Source organism: Engraulis encrasicolus, chromosome 16 (assembly GCF_034702125.1).
Source record: "Engraulis encrasicolus isolate BLACKSEA-1 chromosome 16, IST_EnEncr_1.0, whole genome shotgun sequence".
Lineage (NCBI taxonomy): Eukaryota > Metazoa > Chordata > Actinopteri > Clupeiformes > Engraulidae > Engraulis > Engraulis encrasicolus.
In genome coordinates, this window is record NC_085872.1 from 17490220 (window position 1) to 17506301 (window position 16082).

At 40.0% G+C, this 16082-nt stretch overlaps 2 protein-coding genes and 1 long non-coding RNA gene across 3 annotated transcripts in view; 1 reads left to right on the top strand and 2 right to left on the bottom strand.

The window, feature by feature from the left end:
* The window catches only part of rasal2 (RAS protein activator like 2), a 70803-nt gene extending 59553 nt beyond the window's left edge, over window positions 1–11250 (bottom strand). Inside the window, exon 1 of the mRNA XM_063218902.1 lies at window positions 10174–11250. Coding sequence (XP_063074972.1) covers window positions 10174–10345 — 172 coding nt within the window. The 5' untranslated portion in view covers window positions 10346–11250. The remainder of the gene's footprint in view (window positions 1–10173) is intronic.
* On the top strand, window positions 861–7691 carry LOC134465304 (uncharacterized). The gene is made up of 7 exons (XR_010038130.1): window positions 861–928; window positions 2419–2529; window positions 2621–2721; window positions 5350–5460; window positions 5565–5650; window positions 6369–6460; window positions 7019–7691. It is a non-coding gene; the product is annotated as an uncharacterized LOC134465304 (long non-coding RNA).
* A 1422-nt stretch (window positions 11251–12672) lies between the features above and the next one.
* On the bottom strand, window positions 12673–15798 carry ankrd45 (ankyrin repeat domain 45). The gene is made up of 5 exons (XM_063220241.1): window positions 15524–15798; window positions 13571–13738; window positions 13383–13477; window positions 13137–13275; window positions 12673–12991 (listed from the first exon to the last, which is right to left on the bottom strand). Exons 1-5 carry the CDS (start codon window positions 15789–15791, stop codon window positions 12963–12965), a joined length of 699 nt encoding a protein of 232 aa, XP_063076311.1. The 5' UTR covers window positions 15792–15798; the 3' UTR covers window positions 12673–12962.
* Window positions 15799–16082: the final 284 nt, after the last annotated feature.

The window sequence follows — 16082 nt, forward strand, 5'->3', positions numbered from 1 at the left end:
CCTCTTTTCTCTCTGGTATTTGCATGCTGTTCTACCAAGATTAACCAGCACAGACAGCAAGTCTTCCCCAATTTCACATGAGGCAGTAATCAAGGGTACCCTTTCAGGAAAAGTTTCACAGATGAAGGTTGAACAGAGGTGTAACAGCTTGTGATATTTTGGCATCAACAATTTGCACTACTTCCCCTTTACTTCCAATAACTAGCATAACAGGGTGCCTTGAGAATTAGTCCAATAGGACCTAAGCAGTGTACAGAGATCCACATGATGACAGCAAACGGAAAACACTGAATACCATTGATGCTGTGAACTATAATCCGACTCACTGACTCATGTGGGTTATTTCTATAAGTGATTAAAACACGTTTAATTAGGACAGTGACTAGATGGGTAGTGAATGATGTACAAGTAGAATTAGGATCATAACCTATTATTATCATTGTTGTTGTTATTAGTCTATGAGTAAAATAATGAAATAAAAAATATGCCCGCAAACCCTGAGCATCGTGTAAAACAAAAAAGTGTCAGCAAAGGAAGTTAAGACCTGTTCGAAAAATGTCTGTGACATCCTTTTACGCGTCATACTTCAATTGGAACAGAATTTGGCATCCGAGTGGAACTGTTTACTTTTGGTAGGCTACACTCTAAAAAGAGCTGGGTTATTACTTTGACTAAACCCCTGGGTCAATTGCTTTTCTATGAAAAATGGGTTAAATATAACCCACATTGGGTCATTTTCCGTACCCATTACCTGGGTTATTCGCTAAACCCACATCAGCACCCAGGCCCTGGGTCATTTCAACCCTGTAATCTTGTCAAGATATTTGAATTTTGAATTTTACTGCCCGGACGCCATTGCCAAAACGGCTAGTAGACTACCAACGTCCAGAAGAAAGGACACCGGATGGCATGTGAAAGCATTGTTTAGGTAAGTGTGCGCCTTTTATTACATATAAACTTGCCATATTGCTTTTCGCGGTGTAAATATGCGTCAGCCGTGAGTTCCTGTTTGTGGCACATTTCATAGAAAGCTATACCCATTTCGAGTAGGCCTAATAGGAGGAAACGGTAACTAATCTTTTAAGGGGAGCAAATGAATAAGCACTTTGTCATAACTGCAGCGGTTTGCTATCCTGTGGTGGATTTGGGGATATATTTGCTACATTTCATTGGAAAGTAGTATGTTCGTCCAGGTTCTGTCAACAGTGGTTAGTTAGCTAATAACCAAGACACTACGGTAAGTCATAATGTTAGCCCTTCTGGGATTCATTTGGTTGCTATTTAGCATAGTTCTAGCTTATAACGGATGGTTGGCTGTCAGTGGTTGGGCAGATTCTTTTTAGGTAGAGGGCTAAGTGTGTCTACTCGACGATAAATTGAGGTTCAGTACACAGTGAGGCGATATACTTTCTATACGGGCTGTGATACTACTAGCCTAATGCAGGACGCAACTGACACAAATCTGAGAAATTAGCTAACTATATCTAGCCGCTACCTGGCTCCACTCAACCTAGAATTCTGTTCATAACGACAGCATTTTCGTTTGGGGGCCGCAAGCTGGCATCTGAAGGCTGTCTTCGGTTTCCACAAGTGTCATGTTAGTTCTACATACTGTAGGGGAGTCGACGGGCTTTCTTCTTTTTCTGTGTCAACTAGAACTAGTTTTATGAGAGCAAGTGCTTGTGTTGTGTGACTTCTCCTGACTCCTGCGATGTTCTTCCGAGGCCGAGCTCACTGCGACTTGCACCTTTCACAAGTCCGAACTCTGATAAAGGCAGAGGGAGGGATAGCTCGCGCATTAAATATTACCGGTATGTTAGGTGTGGTAAGTCGCATCGTGTGTTTGGGCAGCTTGCCTGTGCAAGAAAATGTTGTCGCGACAATTGTTTATTGTTTGTGTGTCAACTGGCGTTTCTTATCTCGTAAGTGCTTTGCTTGCTTGATTAGAGTAGATTCTAGCTCTACTACGTAGCTGTTTGATAAATGCGGATGAAGGGTACGCGTGGAAAACGTGTTTACATTCACCAGTCGTTGTGTTCCAAAATTACTTAAATGCGGAGGGAATAGTTATCCAATTTCTTTCATTCACGAGCAGGGATGTGTTGCTACAGGGAAGTTTCCTGGTTTAAAGAAATTTGTGGCTATAGGCAACAGCTACTTCAACATGCTTTGCATGAAATCGTGCGTGTGTAACTTAGTTCTAGTGTGAGTGTGTGATATTGTACTCTGTGCAGTATTTACGAAGGGACTGGTTGGTTTATATTTTTGTTTATGTAAATGAAAAATGTAAAGTTGTGTGTAGTAGTGAGACAAAAGCCTTTCATACATTTATTTAAGGTTGTCTGTTGTCTGTTTGAAGGTGTGTCTGCAAAGCTCTGAAACGTTATGTCTTTTTTTATCTCTTCTGCTCTGGATAAGGTGGACTTCTCTCCTCTGACCGGTTACCAAGACAGCTGGGTGTGTAGGAAACTGGAACTAAGTCACTGAAGAAGTAAACCGATGAAAACCGATTTGGATTGTCTGAGAGATGTAAGTCAGTGAGTTCAGGATAAATGTGTATCAACTGTATTGTAGGCTTATTACTTGAACAATAAAATCACAACAACTGCTTATTTTTCAGCTGTAGGGCACAAGTAAGAGGAGAAGAATGCTGCTCAGCTGGGTCGGCGTCGGCCACACTACTTATTCAAGAAGCCCTTGGATATCATTGGCATGTATGAAGTAAGTTTTTAATGTCATGCACAACAGCAGGCGTGAATGCGCTCGCACACGCGCACACACACACACTAACAATAGGGTGCATCAGTTGCCCCCTATGAAAAGATATCGCCTTGGCCCTATAGTAAAAATGTTCTACACCCAGTAAAAACACACTGTGTAAAATATTTTGAAATTTGGATGAAGTCTACCGGGGCCACCAGCCCCATGAAAATAGAAAATAATGGTGATAGTCAAAATCTTGGAATAGAAATGGACATTTTGCTGCATAAAGCTACCCAATAAAAACATATTGTCTCGGCTGTGTGATAAAAATGTTCTATGCACAGTAACATCACTCTGTGTAAAATATGTTGAAATTTGGATGAAGTCTACCGGGGCCACCCGCCCCATGAAAATAGAAAATAATGGTGATAGTCAAAATCTGGACTGGACTGGCCATCTGGCATGGCGGGCATTTCCCGGTGAGCTCCGCACCCTCGTGGGCCCCCATTTTTTTTTTTTTTTACATTACTGAAAATAGGGGCCCATGAGGGTGCAGGGCCCACCGGTGAGTCAGTTCTCCGCCACTAATAATAATGAGGGGGCTCCCTTAAATCCAAAAGTGCCCGGGCCCTATTTATCGCTCAGTCCAGCCCTGAATAGAAATGGAGATTTTGCTGCATAAAGCTACCCAATAAAAACATATTGCCTCAGCTGTGTGATAAAAACATGTTCTATGCACAGTAAAATCACTCTGTGGAAAATGTGTTGAAATTTAGATTAATTCTACTGGGTCCACCAGGCCCATGAAAATACAAAACAATGGTGATAGTGATGGACAACCTGGATTCCAAAGTCCAGTGCCACATATTCCAAATATAGCCAATATAATGAACCAGCTGACCCACTGCCAGTATCAAGCAAGAGATTGCGAAGTTGTATGACTTTTGTGTGCTTCACCTGTGGGCCTACAGGATTGTACAGGTAGCTGTTAATACCTGGTGGAACATCTGTACTAAAGCTGTGAATGCTCCTTGGAATGACTTGTGTTTTTTCAAGAAACCCTGCAGTAGTTCAATAGAATACATACAATGCAACTGTATGTGATGTTGGAAAGAGTGGCTCCCCAAAGCCTGTACTTAAGTGGCTTCTAGGTATGTCATGGGTATCACCAGGTCCAGAGTCCATTGCCAAGGGCCTCTCAGGTAAGTTATGGTACTCATCTGATGGAGTAAAGTGAAATACTACCACAGGCGATGGGATAAAGAAGTAATGGCACTCTTCAATACAGTTGTATTGACTGCCTTGTAGCCTAGGCATTCCAAGGCACATTCACAGCTTTAGTACAGATGTTCCTCCATGAATTGTAGGCCCACAGGTGAAACACACAAATATAACAGTCATGCAGCTTTGCAATCTCTTGCTTGATACTAGCAGTGGTCCAAGGCAGCAAGGAATTGATATTGTGTTGCAAAATTTGACCATCAGTCTGTCCTGAGGCTGAAGTCTGTGTAAGTGGATCGACTGAATACACAACCTGCTTAGATATTCCTTCTGTTTGTGCTCCCAATACAGGTGATTTCACTAATTACCTCATCAACCTGGCTTAAGTGGTAATTAGGCTCAGCTGGTTCATTATATTGGCTGGGGCAAATGTGTCACGCGGTTTTGTCCACCTCTGTTTTAAGGTGCCGTTTCCACGTAGCTGGATATTTTTATATGTGGATATTTTTTTCTCCTGCTTGTATTGGTTTTGCATTGGTTTTGGCCTTCCGTTTCCACGTAGCAGATATTTAAAAATCCAGGTGCAGGAGAAAAAAATAGCAGGAGAAAAAAATATCCTGTTTAGGGGTCTGAAACGCATTTGTTACAATGGAGGATTTTTTTTATCCACATGTTGCGTTTCCACGTAGCAGGAGAAAAAAATACCCTGCTAAAAAAATATCCTGCTACGTGGAAACAGCACCTAAGACAATGGCAGACCTAGATTCAAAAGCTACAATCCAGTGCCACAGATTTCAAATTACCTGGTTTTACCTGTCCAAATGCCCTAACTGGAAAGGTAACACTAGGTATGTCATTTGGAATATGTGGCACTGGACTTCAGCTTTGGAATCCAGGTTGCCCATCACCATCACCATTATTTTGTATTTTCATGGGCCTGGTGGACCCGGTAGGATTCATCTAAATTTCAACATATTTTACAGAGTGATTTTACTGTGCATAGAACATTTTTATCACACATCCAAGACAATATGTTTTTATTGGGTAGCTTTATGCAGCAAAATGTCCATTTCTATTCCAAGATTCTGACTATCACCATTATTTTCTATTTTCATGGGGCTGGTGGCCCCGGTAGACTTCATCCAAATTTCACACATTTTACACAGTGTGTTTTTACTGGGTGTAGAACATTTTTACTATAGGGCCAAGGTGATATCTTTTCATAGGGGGCAACTGATGCACCCTAACTAACAATGAGAGCTGGCCTGATATTGTTCTTTGATGCTGTGAATGTGTATGGAATGCCTACTGTCTGGTGTCACTTCAGACAATTTTGCTACGGTTTACTGTATGTTCTGTCTATCTGTCTGCCAAACTCTCAAACTTGTTGTCTGTCTTTTTGTCTTCCTCTTTGGGCACCGGCAGGCACAGTCATTCCGGTAGTCCGTTCCTCGATGGACGTGATGACCTGGCACCAAAACCGCTTAATGTGTACGGAGCTGTGTCTGCATCGAGGGAAGAACGCGGCACTGAAATGTGAGTGTATGATCCAAGAATTGTAAACATGGGTACCAGTTGTACTATATATTTCACAGTAAAATCCCAATTACTCATAGTTATTCATTCTTTTTCTGCTGTAGGACACAAATGAAAGAAGATTACTTCTGCTCTGCTGGGTCTGTGACACTATTTATCCGAGGAGTCCTCAAACATCAGGATGTAGGAAGTAAGATCTTTTTATGTCATGCATAACAGCCCATGCGTGCACGCACACGCACACACACACACACACCACACACACACACCACACATATGCTCATACACACATGCACACACACACACACACACACACACGCACGTACAAAACATGCGCATGGACACCCCACTCTACACCACACAACAGATAAACACACACAACCTTAAAGGGACACTGTGTGAGATTTTTAGTTGTTTATTTCCAGAATTCATGCTGCCCATTCACTTATGTTACCTTTTTCATTAATGCTTACCACCACCATCAAATTCTAAGCATTCATTATGAATTGAAAAATTGCACTTTTCATACATGAAAAGGGGGATCTTCTCCATGGTCCGCCATTTTGAATTTCCAAAATTAGCCATTTTTAGCTGCAAAAATGACTACTTGGACCATGCTAGAAAATATTTGTTTATTACTTAGTAAACTTTCATGCAAAGATCAAATTTGGCAATAGGCAGCCCAGTTTCAATGAGCAGCATAGTTGCCGTACCTTTTTTGACCATTTCCTGCACAGTGTCCCTTTAAAGGAAAATCCCTACTAGTTTCAACATCCAATTATATTCTCACTACCACTGGTTTGTCAGGACCCAACAACGCAGTTCAGGATAAATGTGTATGTCAACTGTATTGTAGGCCTATTACTTTAACAATAAAATCACAATAACTGCTTATTTTTTGGCTGTAGGACACAAGTAAAAGGAGAAGAATGCTGCTCAGCTGGGTCGGCGGCCACACTACTTATTCAAGAAGCTCTTGGATATCATCAGCATGTATGAAGTACGTTTTTTTTATATCAATGCACAACAGCAGGCGTTAATGCACACACACACTCACACACACACACACAATGAGGCCTGATATTGTTCTTTGGTTCTGTGAATGTGTATGGAATGCCTACTGTGTGGTGTCACTTCAGACAATTTTGCTACAGTTTACTGTATGTTCTGTCTATTATTTTGCCAAACTCTCAAACTTGTTGTCTTTCTTTTTGTCTTCCTCTTTGGGCACCGGTAGGCACAGTCATTCCGGTGCAGTCAAGTCAGAAATAACATTTTATATACCTGTGTGTGTGTGTGTGTGTGTGTGTGTGTGTGTGTATATATATATATTACATTACATTACATTATTACATTACATTGCATTTGGCAGACGCTTTATAACCAAAGCGACTTTCAAAAGAGGACATAATCAAGCCCACATCACAAGTAAATACAAAGTGTAAAGGAGATATACAGAACAATATAATTTACCTAAACCATATTTATGATGACTGAGATGGAAAAGCCATGTCTTGGCCTAATCATTTACACTTTTCTTTTGTTTTGCTTTTTCAAGACTTGTGGTGAGATGCCAAGAGCTGCCATGAGGGATATGCAACCTGCAGCTTCACCGTGCTTTTGGGAGGTCATCTACTACGTGAACCTTAATATCTACAAGCCAGCTACTTTAAATCCTTGAAAGGGTAGTGATGTCAATCAAACCAGATCACGAGACAAGGTCCTGAGGTACAAACTGTCAATATAATTGTGACATCCCTGTCAGTTCTTTTGGACTGGATACATGCTGTGTTTGAAATGTATTATTTGGATAACCACCCATCAGGGAATACCTTGTTTGTTAATGACAGATGGACCTGCCATGGACATGTAGTGCACACTTGTGATGTTTTTTTTATTTTAACGTTTTCTATGTTTTTTCAATGTTTTTTTATTTATGTTCTGTTATATGCTGGTTATGTAAGTACTGTATGGAATGTAGTGACTGTAGAGACCAAGACAAATTTCAACCTGGGGACAATTAAGTTCACTCCACTCTGTTAGCGCAGTTATGGATGCACTGTAAAGTTTGTAATTAACAAAAAGTACGGTGAGAAGCCTGTTTGTGCAGATGGACCTGCTGGCGGGTCTGTTTACTCATAGCTAAAAAGCAACATATTCTCTGTGCAAAGCACATGGGCTCTTCGCAAAGGGGTTAAACATTTTAATGTGCTGTTTTACAGTGTGCTATACAAAAGGGAGACTCACTAGTTTGACGCCCTCTCGTGACCTCACATGGTAATCAAACATTTCAAACAAGCGATTTAAGGTTAGAGCAGGGGTGTCAAACATACGGCCCGCGGGCCGCATCCGGCCCGCCAGAGGGTTCCATCCGGCCCGGATGTAAAAAAAAATTTAAAAAAAAAATTTTTTTTTTTTTTTTTTAAACTTTTTTTTTTTTTAATGAAATAACCGAAATGCGCAATTACGGCCCTCGGGGCAAAATCGAAACCAGCATGACATTAACCCAATGGTCCCTCTGTTACACTGTATATATGTAGTAAAGTGCACATCACACTTCTATTATAAATAGTGAATTTGTACTGTAACAGGCATTTGATGAAGCTCATATATTATAGACCTCATATATAGAGATAAAATGTTAATACTTCTTATTCGTATTGTATTGGTATTGGTTGTAATTAAATAATAAATATAATTGGATTTGTATTGGTTCCTATTAAGCTCAAACTGGAAACGGGATGTTAGAATGCGTGAAAATGCAGGAAATTACATATAAGAAATACAAAATGTTCGGGGGGAAAACCCCCAGACCCCCTAACAAAATTAACGGTCCCATATTTAATTAATTGACAGTTGCCAATGAATCAATGAAGTCAAGGAAATTTTGCATAGGATTATCAGTATTGCATTGCTTTCTACATATTCAACACACTTAAAACGTGATAGTACTGAACACTAATCCTCTACTTTACGTTTTCTTTTTTTGCGATGATGTTACTAATGCGGCCCGCTTGAGGTCCACATGGGTTGTATGCGGCCCCCGGACCAAAATGAGTTTGACACCCCTGGGTTAGGGTTAGGTTTAGGGTTAAGGTTAGGGTTAGGGTTAAGGTTAGGGTTAGGTTTAGGGTTAGGTTTAGGGTTAAGGTTAGGGTTAGGATTAGGTTTAGGGTCGTATGACGTAAGCGGTAAGTCACGAAAGGGCGTCGTTCTAGTGAGTCCCATACAAAAGGTAAGGTGAAACTAAATTTTTGAATTTCTATAATTGTACAGTGTCACTGAAATGGTACATTGGTAAAACAGAACCATTTCCTTTAACCCCTTTTAGCAGACCCTATGTTTTAACTTTACTGTCACCAATATTGTAATGACTGAGTTTTAACCTGTTACTTAAAGCTCTTGGTAATGTCATAGCAATGTTGCTGTGATGTAGTTGAGTCTTTTCGGTCATGAGTGATCAGTCTTGCTGATAACCCATCTTTGCAAAGAGGCTAAAAAGATGCATGTAAATTCAATTAAGGTTTTATTGCTTCAATGCTATGATGTGTTAATGCTACACTGCTGTGATTTGCATCTTTATAGTATACTTTTATGAAATGTATTGTTAATTATCTACATTGTTCAGCAATAAAAAAAAGAGATCTGAAATATTATGCATTCTTGTATTTTGTTTTTTAAATTGATCTCAATTGTATTGGTAAACAATTCTGGTATATTTCACCTTAATGTACTAATGTAAAGTCATAATTGTTTTTTTGTAATTCCTCCTTGCAATTCAAATACCCAATATTGGGTTAAAATATGAACCCAACAAAGAAGTCAATATGACCCAATAATGTGGTAGTAGGTCTGACCCATGTAATGGGTTCTTTTAACACAGCAATTTGGTCAGAATGACCCATTTAGTTGGTTTAGAGGAATGACCCAATCTGAGGGTTAAAATATTTTAACCCAGGCAAAGGGTAGGCCCAATACTGAACCAGGGCCTGGGTCAGAAAATAACCCAATTTGGGTTGTTTTTGACCCAGCCTTTTTAAGAGTGTACTCGCTCCAGAGCCTGCCTGCTGTTCTCCTGGCGCAATCAATCAAGACATGATTGGCTGAGTGCCCACCATCACAAAGCAAAAATGACTGATATTATTGCCTGATATTCGCAGCCAATGGTTAAGTCTTAGTATCCTACTGTTTGCATTCGCATTTCTCATCTCTGACCACTTAAATCCGTCTCTGTTAAGGGTTTATTATGTTGTGCGTATTGTGTAACAACAATACTGGTTTAGGAAGGAGACACAGATTGATTAAGACTAGTTATCGGCAATACTAACATGAAACAAATATAATCATTATTAGGGGAATTATTTATCCAAGAAAGGCCAGAGGTCTTGGTCAGGCACAACATTGAACGGATGCTTCCTACTTACAGCCGATGGCGGTGTGGGTCTGATTTCTGCCATCACTTGGCCTACTGAATTTCCCTACCTGTCCAAAACGCTATTGCCAGATGTCTGGATTGATATGCACGTGCATGAAGTATATGAAATTCAAATTGTTGAAACTGTCTGTAGCTCTAGTCCAATTGTGCTTCAAACACGCTTCCAATAGATGTATTCAAGCTCGGCGCATTTACGGCTGCTGACCTTTCAACCCAGGCGGATGGTGTTTAACTCTTTCATTTCGTGAAAATACTGCACAAAATTATATGCTGCTTACCGTGTACGCGTACCCAGCCCTGCTGCTGGATAAATGAATCCATCAAAATGCCGTCCACCACAGGGTCCAAAGACATCATTCCTCCTTGAGGGTCTATGTCGCCAGCGGTCGAGTCAGTCTCCATGCCAGATACACCTCCCCGGTAAAGCCCAGGTACTGGTAGCGCGTCCATCTCTACGGAGTCCACTTCCCCACAACAAAATTTGAGGAGGTGGAAAAGCTCGATTGGTTGATAATTATTCTAGTGTTATGAATCAACAGATCGTTGATAAAAAATAATGTCCCTTTCTTCTTCCCTTGAAGGGATGAATACCACTTTCAATTTCAATGCAAACCATACAACAGTCCAAAATTCGCCTTTTCTATACATGGGCATCCCATCTTCTTTGTCGTACGACAGGAATCAAAACAACCACATTTGATGCATCTAATATCTACACGTGTTGACTTCAGTCTTGGATCAGAATTATACAGATATAGAAAGTGGTCAGTGGCACTGTCAACACCATACAAGAATAATAACTTCCATGTACTTAGCCATCTTTCGCTAAATAACTCGCTTGGTAAAGGTCAGCAAACGCGAATCATTTCAAGTGGGCTTTACTACAACCCAGATGTTTCCCACTGCATCGGAAAGGGAAAACAAAACAATATACTCCGTTGCCGAAAGCTGTTAGGAGTTCACATGCACGCGAACTGAAATGGTTACACAACTGTGGTAGATGTAAAGTTACACGAGTAATGTCCTGTTTTGCTGCTAACTCAAAGATACAAACGCTAGCTGTGGGCAGTGGCTCCAATACATAGCCGATGATCCCCCGACGTAGCGACAACTGCACAAAAGACTCCAAATCTCCGTACTCTCCAGCCACTGAAATCAATGACAGAAGTTTTTGGAAGTTCCCTGAATGAAAAATCTGCTTATCCGATGTTTGTCACAAGTCCATCCTTGGGTTCACAGGCGTCCATAACTTGCCGACGCCTTCCCCGAATGATGTTACCTGCTCCGACGACAGGGTCAGCGCAGCAGCACAACAGCCCCTTCACATTTAAAAATCCAGACCAGTTTTCCACCTCAATCACATGCCACAGTCTCGATTCAACGGAGTCAGGGAAGACGAGCGGATACCAGAGTACTTCGATTCCTCGCGGATTTGACGTTCAGGCTATGTCAAGCAAACCAGCAGATCGTCTACTTTAATCACAAAATTACATTTAATCATGAGCAATGTTTCCCACTATAGGCTATGTATGTAGAATTAAAATCATTTTCTGACTAAACAAGTGATTTGCCAAATGACAGGTGAATTAGAGAGACAGAATTTTAGACATTGATTTAGTATTTTCAGAAGTGTTACACATATTTTTGTGTGAGGAACACTTTTGGTATAATGAATGAATGAATGAATGAATGATTGAATGAATGAATGATTGAATGAATGTCTTTATTGTCATATTCTAAACTGTATTATGTCAAAAGTTACAGATTTTTATTTTACAAGCTTTTAACTAAATGAATTTTGGCCCAGCCCTCTGGACAAAACTGGTATAGCTCACTGGGCCATGCATGTAGCTCACACATGCCATTTCAGCTATGCTTGTGAAAACTCCATAGGATTTAGATCAGTGCTCTGTGATAGCAACTACCAAACAATTATCTTCTAGCCCAGGGGTGGGAAACATGTCTCGAGGGCCGTTTGCGGGCCTTGAGACCGTTTTATCTGGCCTCTGATATAGTTTTAATGTTATGCAGCTTCACATGAAATGTGACATATTTTGTAAAGGAAACTTAGAAAATACATTTACGATACAATTAATTTATATTCAGGGGACCTAGAGAAGGTGGGGTCTGTTTTAAAGGTGGCTGCCTTCAATATAGGCCGAAAGAGCAGGGGGAAATCCTGGTTTGTGTTCAGAATACTGCCCTCGGAGGACTTTTTACGGCCCTCGGATGAATTTGAAGTGGCCTCTCGAATGAAAAAGGTCACCCATCCCTGTTCTAGCCACTTTTTTTCACCCGTTTTGGGATGTGCTCTGGGTCACTGTCCACCATGTCACTATCATTAACTCATGGCCGACGTTTTGAGACGTTGCTTCAATATTTTTAACCATTGCTCTTTTTTTTCATGATGCCACCTATTCTTTAAGTCCCATGCCGGGCCCAGTTATCTGATACCTCATTTTAATGTGAGATGGGACTACTTGCCATTTTACATAGATAGATTAGAGATACACATAGATTCCAAAACATCACATTACATGTCCAAGAATATTTTCTTCACCTAACATATGTTTTATTTTATAGCCCACATTACAAAGTATTTAATATGACAACCCTCCCTCGTACACACACACACACACACACACACACACACACACACACACACACACACACACACACACACACACACACATTACAAAAGCTACATGTGGCCCTATAAACAATACCAAATGTCCAAGTATTTATGAACAAATATGATCACAATTAACACATTTAGCCATGAGACAAACATCTTAATCACATATGTTGACATATAGTATTGACTTCTTTTTTTTTTTTTTGAAGTACCATCTAAAATGCCCTGTTGGTGAAACCATCAGAGCTGTATACAGTAGATATCTATGTACGGCTGTGGAAACCGTCAGAGCCGGAAACCATAATACGAGTGAGACACCTGCTGGTCACAATTGGAAGTACCTTTTCTGATAGTGAGGAGATCATTTGGGCTGGCAATCAACATCGACCAATTATGGGCTCTTCAAATTAATACAGATAGATTGTTTTGTCTCTATTTACTTGCTTTTGATGTAGCATCAGCTGAGAAAAAGAAGAAAGGAAAAAATATATTAAAAACAGAAGTGTATTAGGCAACTCCCAAGACATTTTTCCAACTGTTAAGTAACACTATGTCATGATGATACAAAATGAACCTAGTGTTAGATAACTATGTTGTACATTGTACCTGGATGAGTTAACTTGGCTAGAATCGGGGAAAGGACATCTTCAATATGTTTTCTTTGCTCCCAGAAGTCTTCCGTGGTTGCGTTTTTGGTATTGTTCATCCAGTCTGATTTTGATGTGCATGTGTTATTACAGATATTCTAGAAACGATAAAGGTAAAAAAAAATATGTATCAGCAATGGAAAAAAACTAGAGCAAAATGATTTAGGTTTAGGTTAGGATTTAGGTGTAGGAGTAGTTAATTTACCTTGTCCTCCTTGTTCAGTTTGCCTTGAAGTTTGTCTGAATCTGATAAGGTGTGTCGAACCATTGCTATATACGACTGCAAGCTCAGCTTGGCCTCTGAGAAAGATTCAGACGTTAATAGAATTGTGTAACGTGGACCTACTTGCACAGGATGTGGTAATGTAGTATGTTCAAAGTTCTCTCACTCACCAGCCCAGGACAGGTAGTCTATGCAGTCCGTTTTTGAATAGCGAGATGCAACCTCCTTTGCTCGCTCTCCGCGAAAGTTTCTTGCTTCAATGTCAGCACCAAGCTCCACCAAAGTTACCAGCGTATCAAGTTGACCCCAAAGGGCAGCATAATGCAGTGGGGAATAACCTGGATGGTGTAAAACAAAACAAAAATCCATTGAAAGTTTATTTGTTTCTCATCGTGATCAAGTCAATAATTTTCTACTGCTTCAGCCAGTTACAGCGATTAGTCTCTCTCCCCAATTTCATTTCTTTTCAAAAGTCGCTCAAGTGGGGGGAAATCTACAGCTATTCCTTTATAAAACATACTTTAAAATCAAAATACCTGACTTTTCATAAAACTTTTGTTTTTAAGGTGTAATCTGGATCTGATCTGGATTAGTAATGGACTATTGATCTTGCTGCATATCACGGTATAAACATATTTTAAATATGAAAAGAATACTGTGTGTGTGTGTGTGTATGTGTGTGTGTGTGTGTGTGTGTGTGTGTGTGTGTGTGTGTGTGTGTGTGTGTGTGTGTGTGTGTGTGTGTGTGTGTGTATGCACGTGCATGTGTGTGTGTGTGTGTGTGTGTGTGTGTGTGTGTGTGTGTGTGTGTGTGTGTGTGTGTGTGTGTGTGTGTGTGTTAATATTATTTATTCAGTTCAATGATGTTATGTGACGGCATGTAGGCCTAGCCTGACAACTCATAGACATTACTTATGTCTCCCATTTTTTTCTTGTAAAATGGCAAGAGATTAAAGTCATGTTAGGAAGCAGGCTACACCAAATCTCCTCTCTTAGTGAAATTCAGCTTCCAAACGTTCACTGCATTCATGCAGCCCAAAACCATGTCAGTCCCACCACTATGCTTGACTGTAAGAATGTGGCACATTTTTCTATGTACTGGTCACGTGTTTCCACCACACATGCTTGACACCATCTAAAACAAATGTGTTCATCTTGGTGTCATTAGACCACAATGGCATGGTTCCAGCAACCCATATCCTTGCATGGTGGTGGTAACAAAGTGAGTAATACAAAGAAAAGTGTCTTACAGACAAGCATGGTAAGCTTACTGGTGCACTGCAGACATGGTTTCGGGCTGCATGAATGCAGTCAACAGTGGGAATATGAATATCACCAAAAAATAAACATGCACGAGAACATGTACTGTGAACACTGAAGCAGATCATGATCCTCTCCATGGATTTTTAACAGAGGGGTGTACTCACATTTGCAACACAATACTTTCACAGAAATGGAAAAATATGTCATTTAAAGGTAAGTTACATTATGAGAGATTGTGGCCAGAGAAGGTAATATGCAACTACACTATGCTGCTCATTGAATGTGCTGCCTATTGCCAAATTTGATCTTTTCATGGATATTAAGCTTAACAAATAATAATCCAATACTTACTAGTATGACTAAAGGACTGTAAGTTTTGCAGCTAAAAATTCCCATTTCTGGAAATTCCAAATGGCAGACCATAGAGAAGATCCCCCTTTTCATGTATGTAAAATGCAAAATGCAAATACTTCGAATTTAATGGTGCTGGTAAGTGCTTGTTAAAAAGGTAACATTTGTGAATGGGCAGCTTGAATTCTGGAAATGAACTACTAAAATATTACACGGTGCACCTTTAAGTTATACTGACTTTACTTTTCTGTTGTAAGCTCAACATGTTAAAATTAGCACATTTTGGAAATTAAGCTTACTTATGCTTATACTTACTAATGCTTACGTGTGCTAATGATATATTGCTCAAAATGTTACTTTTCCAAATGGTTAAGTTAAGCTAAGTGACGCTATTATTTGCACCTGCTACTAGTTGCACCATAATCTGGCATAATCGGAATAGTTTTCGGTAAAAAAATAAAAAATAAAAAAAGATAGAAAAGAAAACGAAGAAAAAAATATTAGCATACCTTTTACAGTCCATGAATTCACTTCAGCACCGTGTTTTACAAGCTCTCGGATCACATCACTTCGCCCTAACATACTCGCCGCAAACAGTGCATTTCTCCCAATTTCGTCCTTTTCCCATAATACATTCTTCAAAACATTTTCTTCATTTCTATCATTATCGCTTCCCAAAATAGATCGTATTGCCAATACATCGCCGGACAATGCCAGCTCGTAAATAGAAACACCACAACTTTCAGTTGACAGCCTGCCAGTGATGGAGGGATCCATGTTTTCTGTTTCCATAGATACCAGTTCCTACAGGTGCCTTCTGATCTAGTTATTAGCCAATGAGAGTAGCGATTAGAGCAAACACTGACCTGTCAGAGCTCAACCACTGGCAAACACAACGACCCTAATTTAATTTAGTGGGCGCTGTAACCAGAGATGCAATGACAGATGTTTGGCAGATTCATATGTGTTGTGTTGCTTAATGGTCAGGAATACGGAAACCTCTTTTATCTTATCAAACTCTCTGGCCGTCATTATTCACTGTAAATAGCGGAACCAATATGCAGCGAC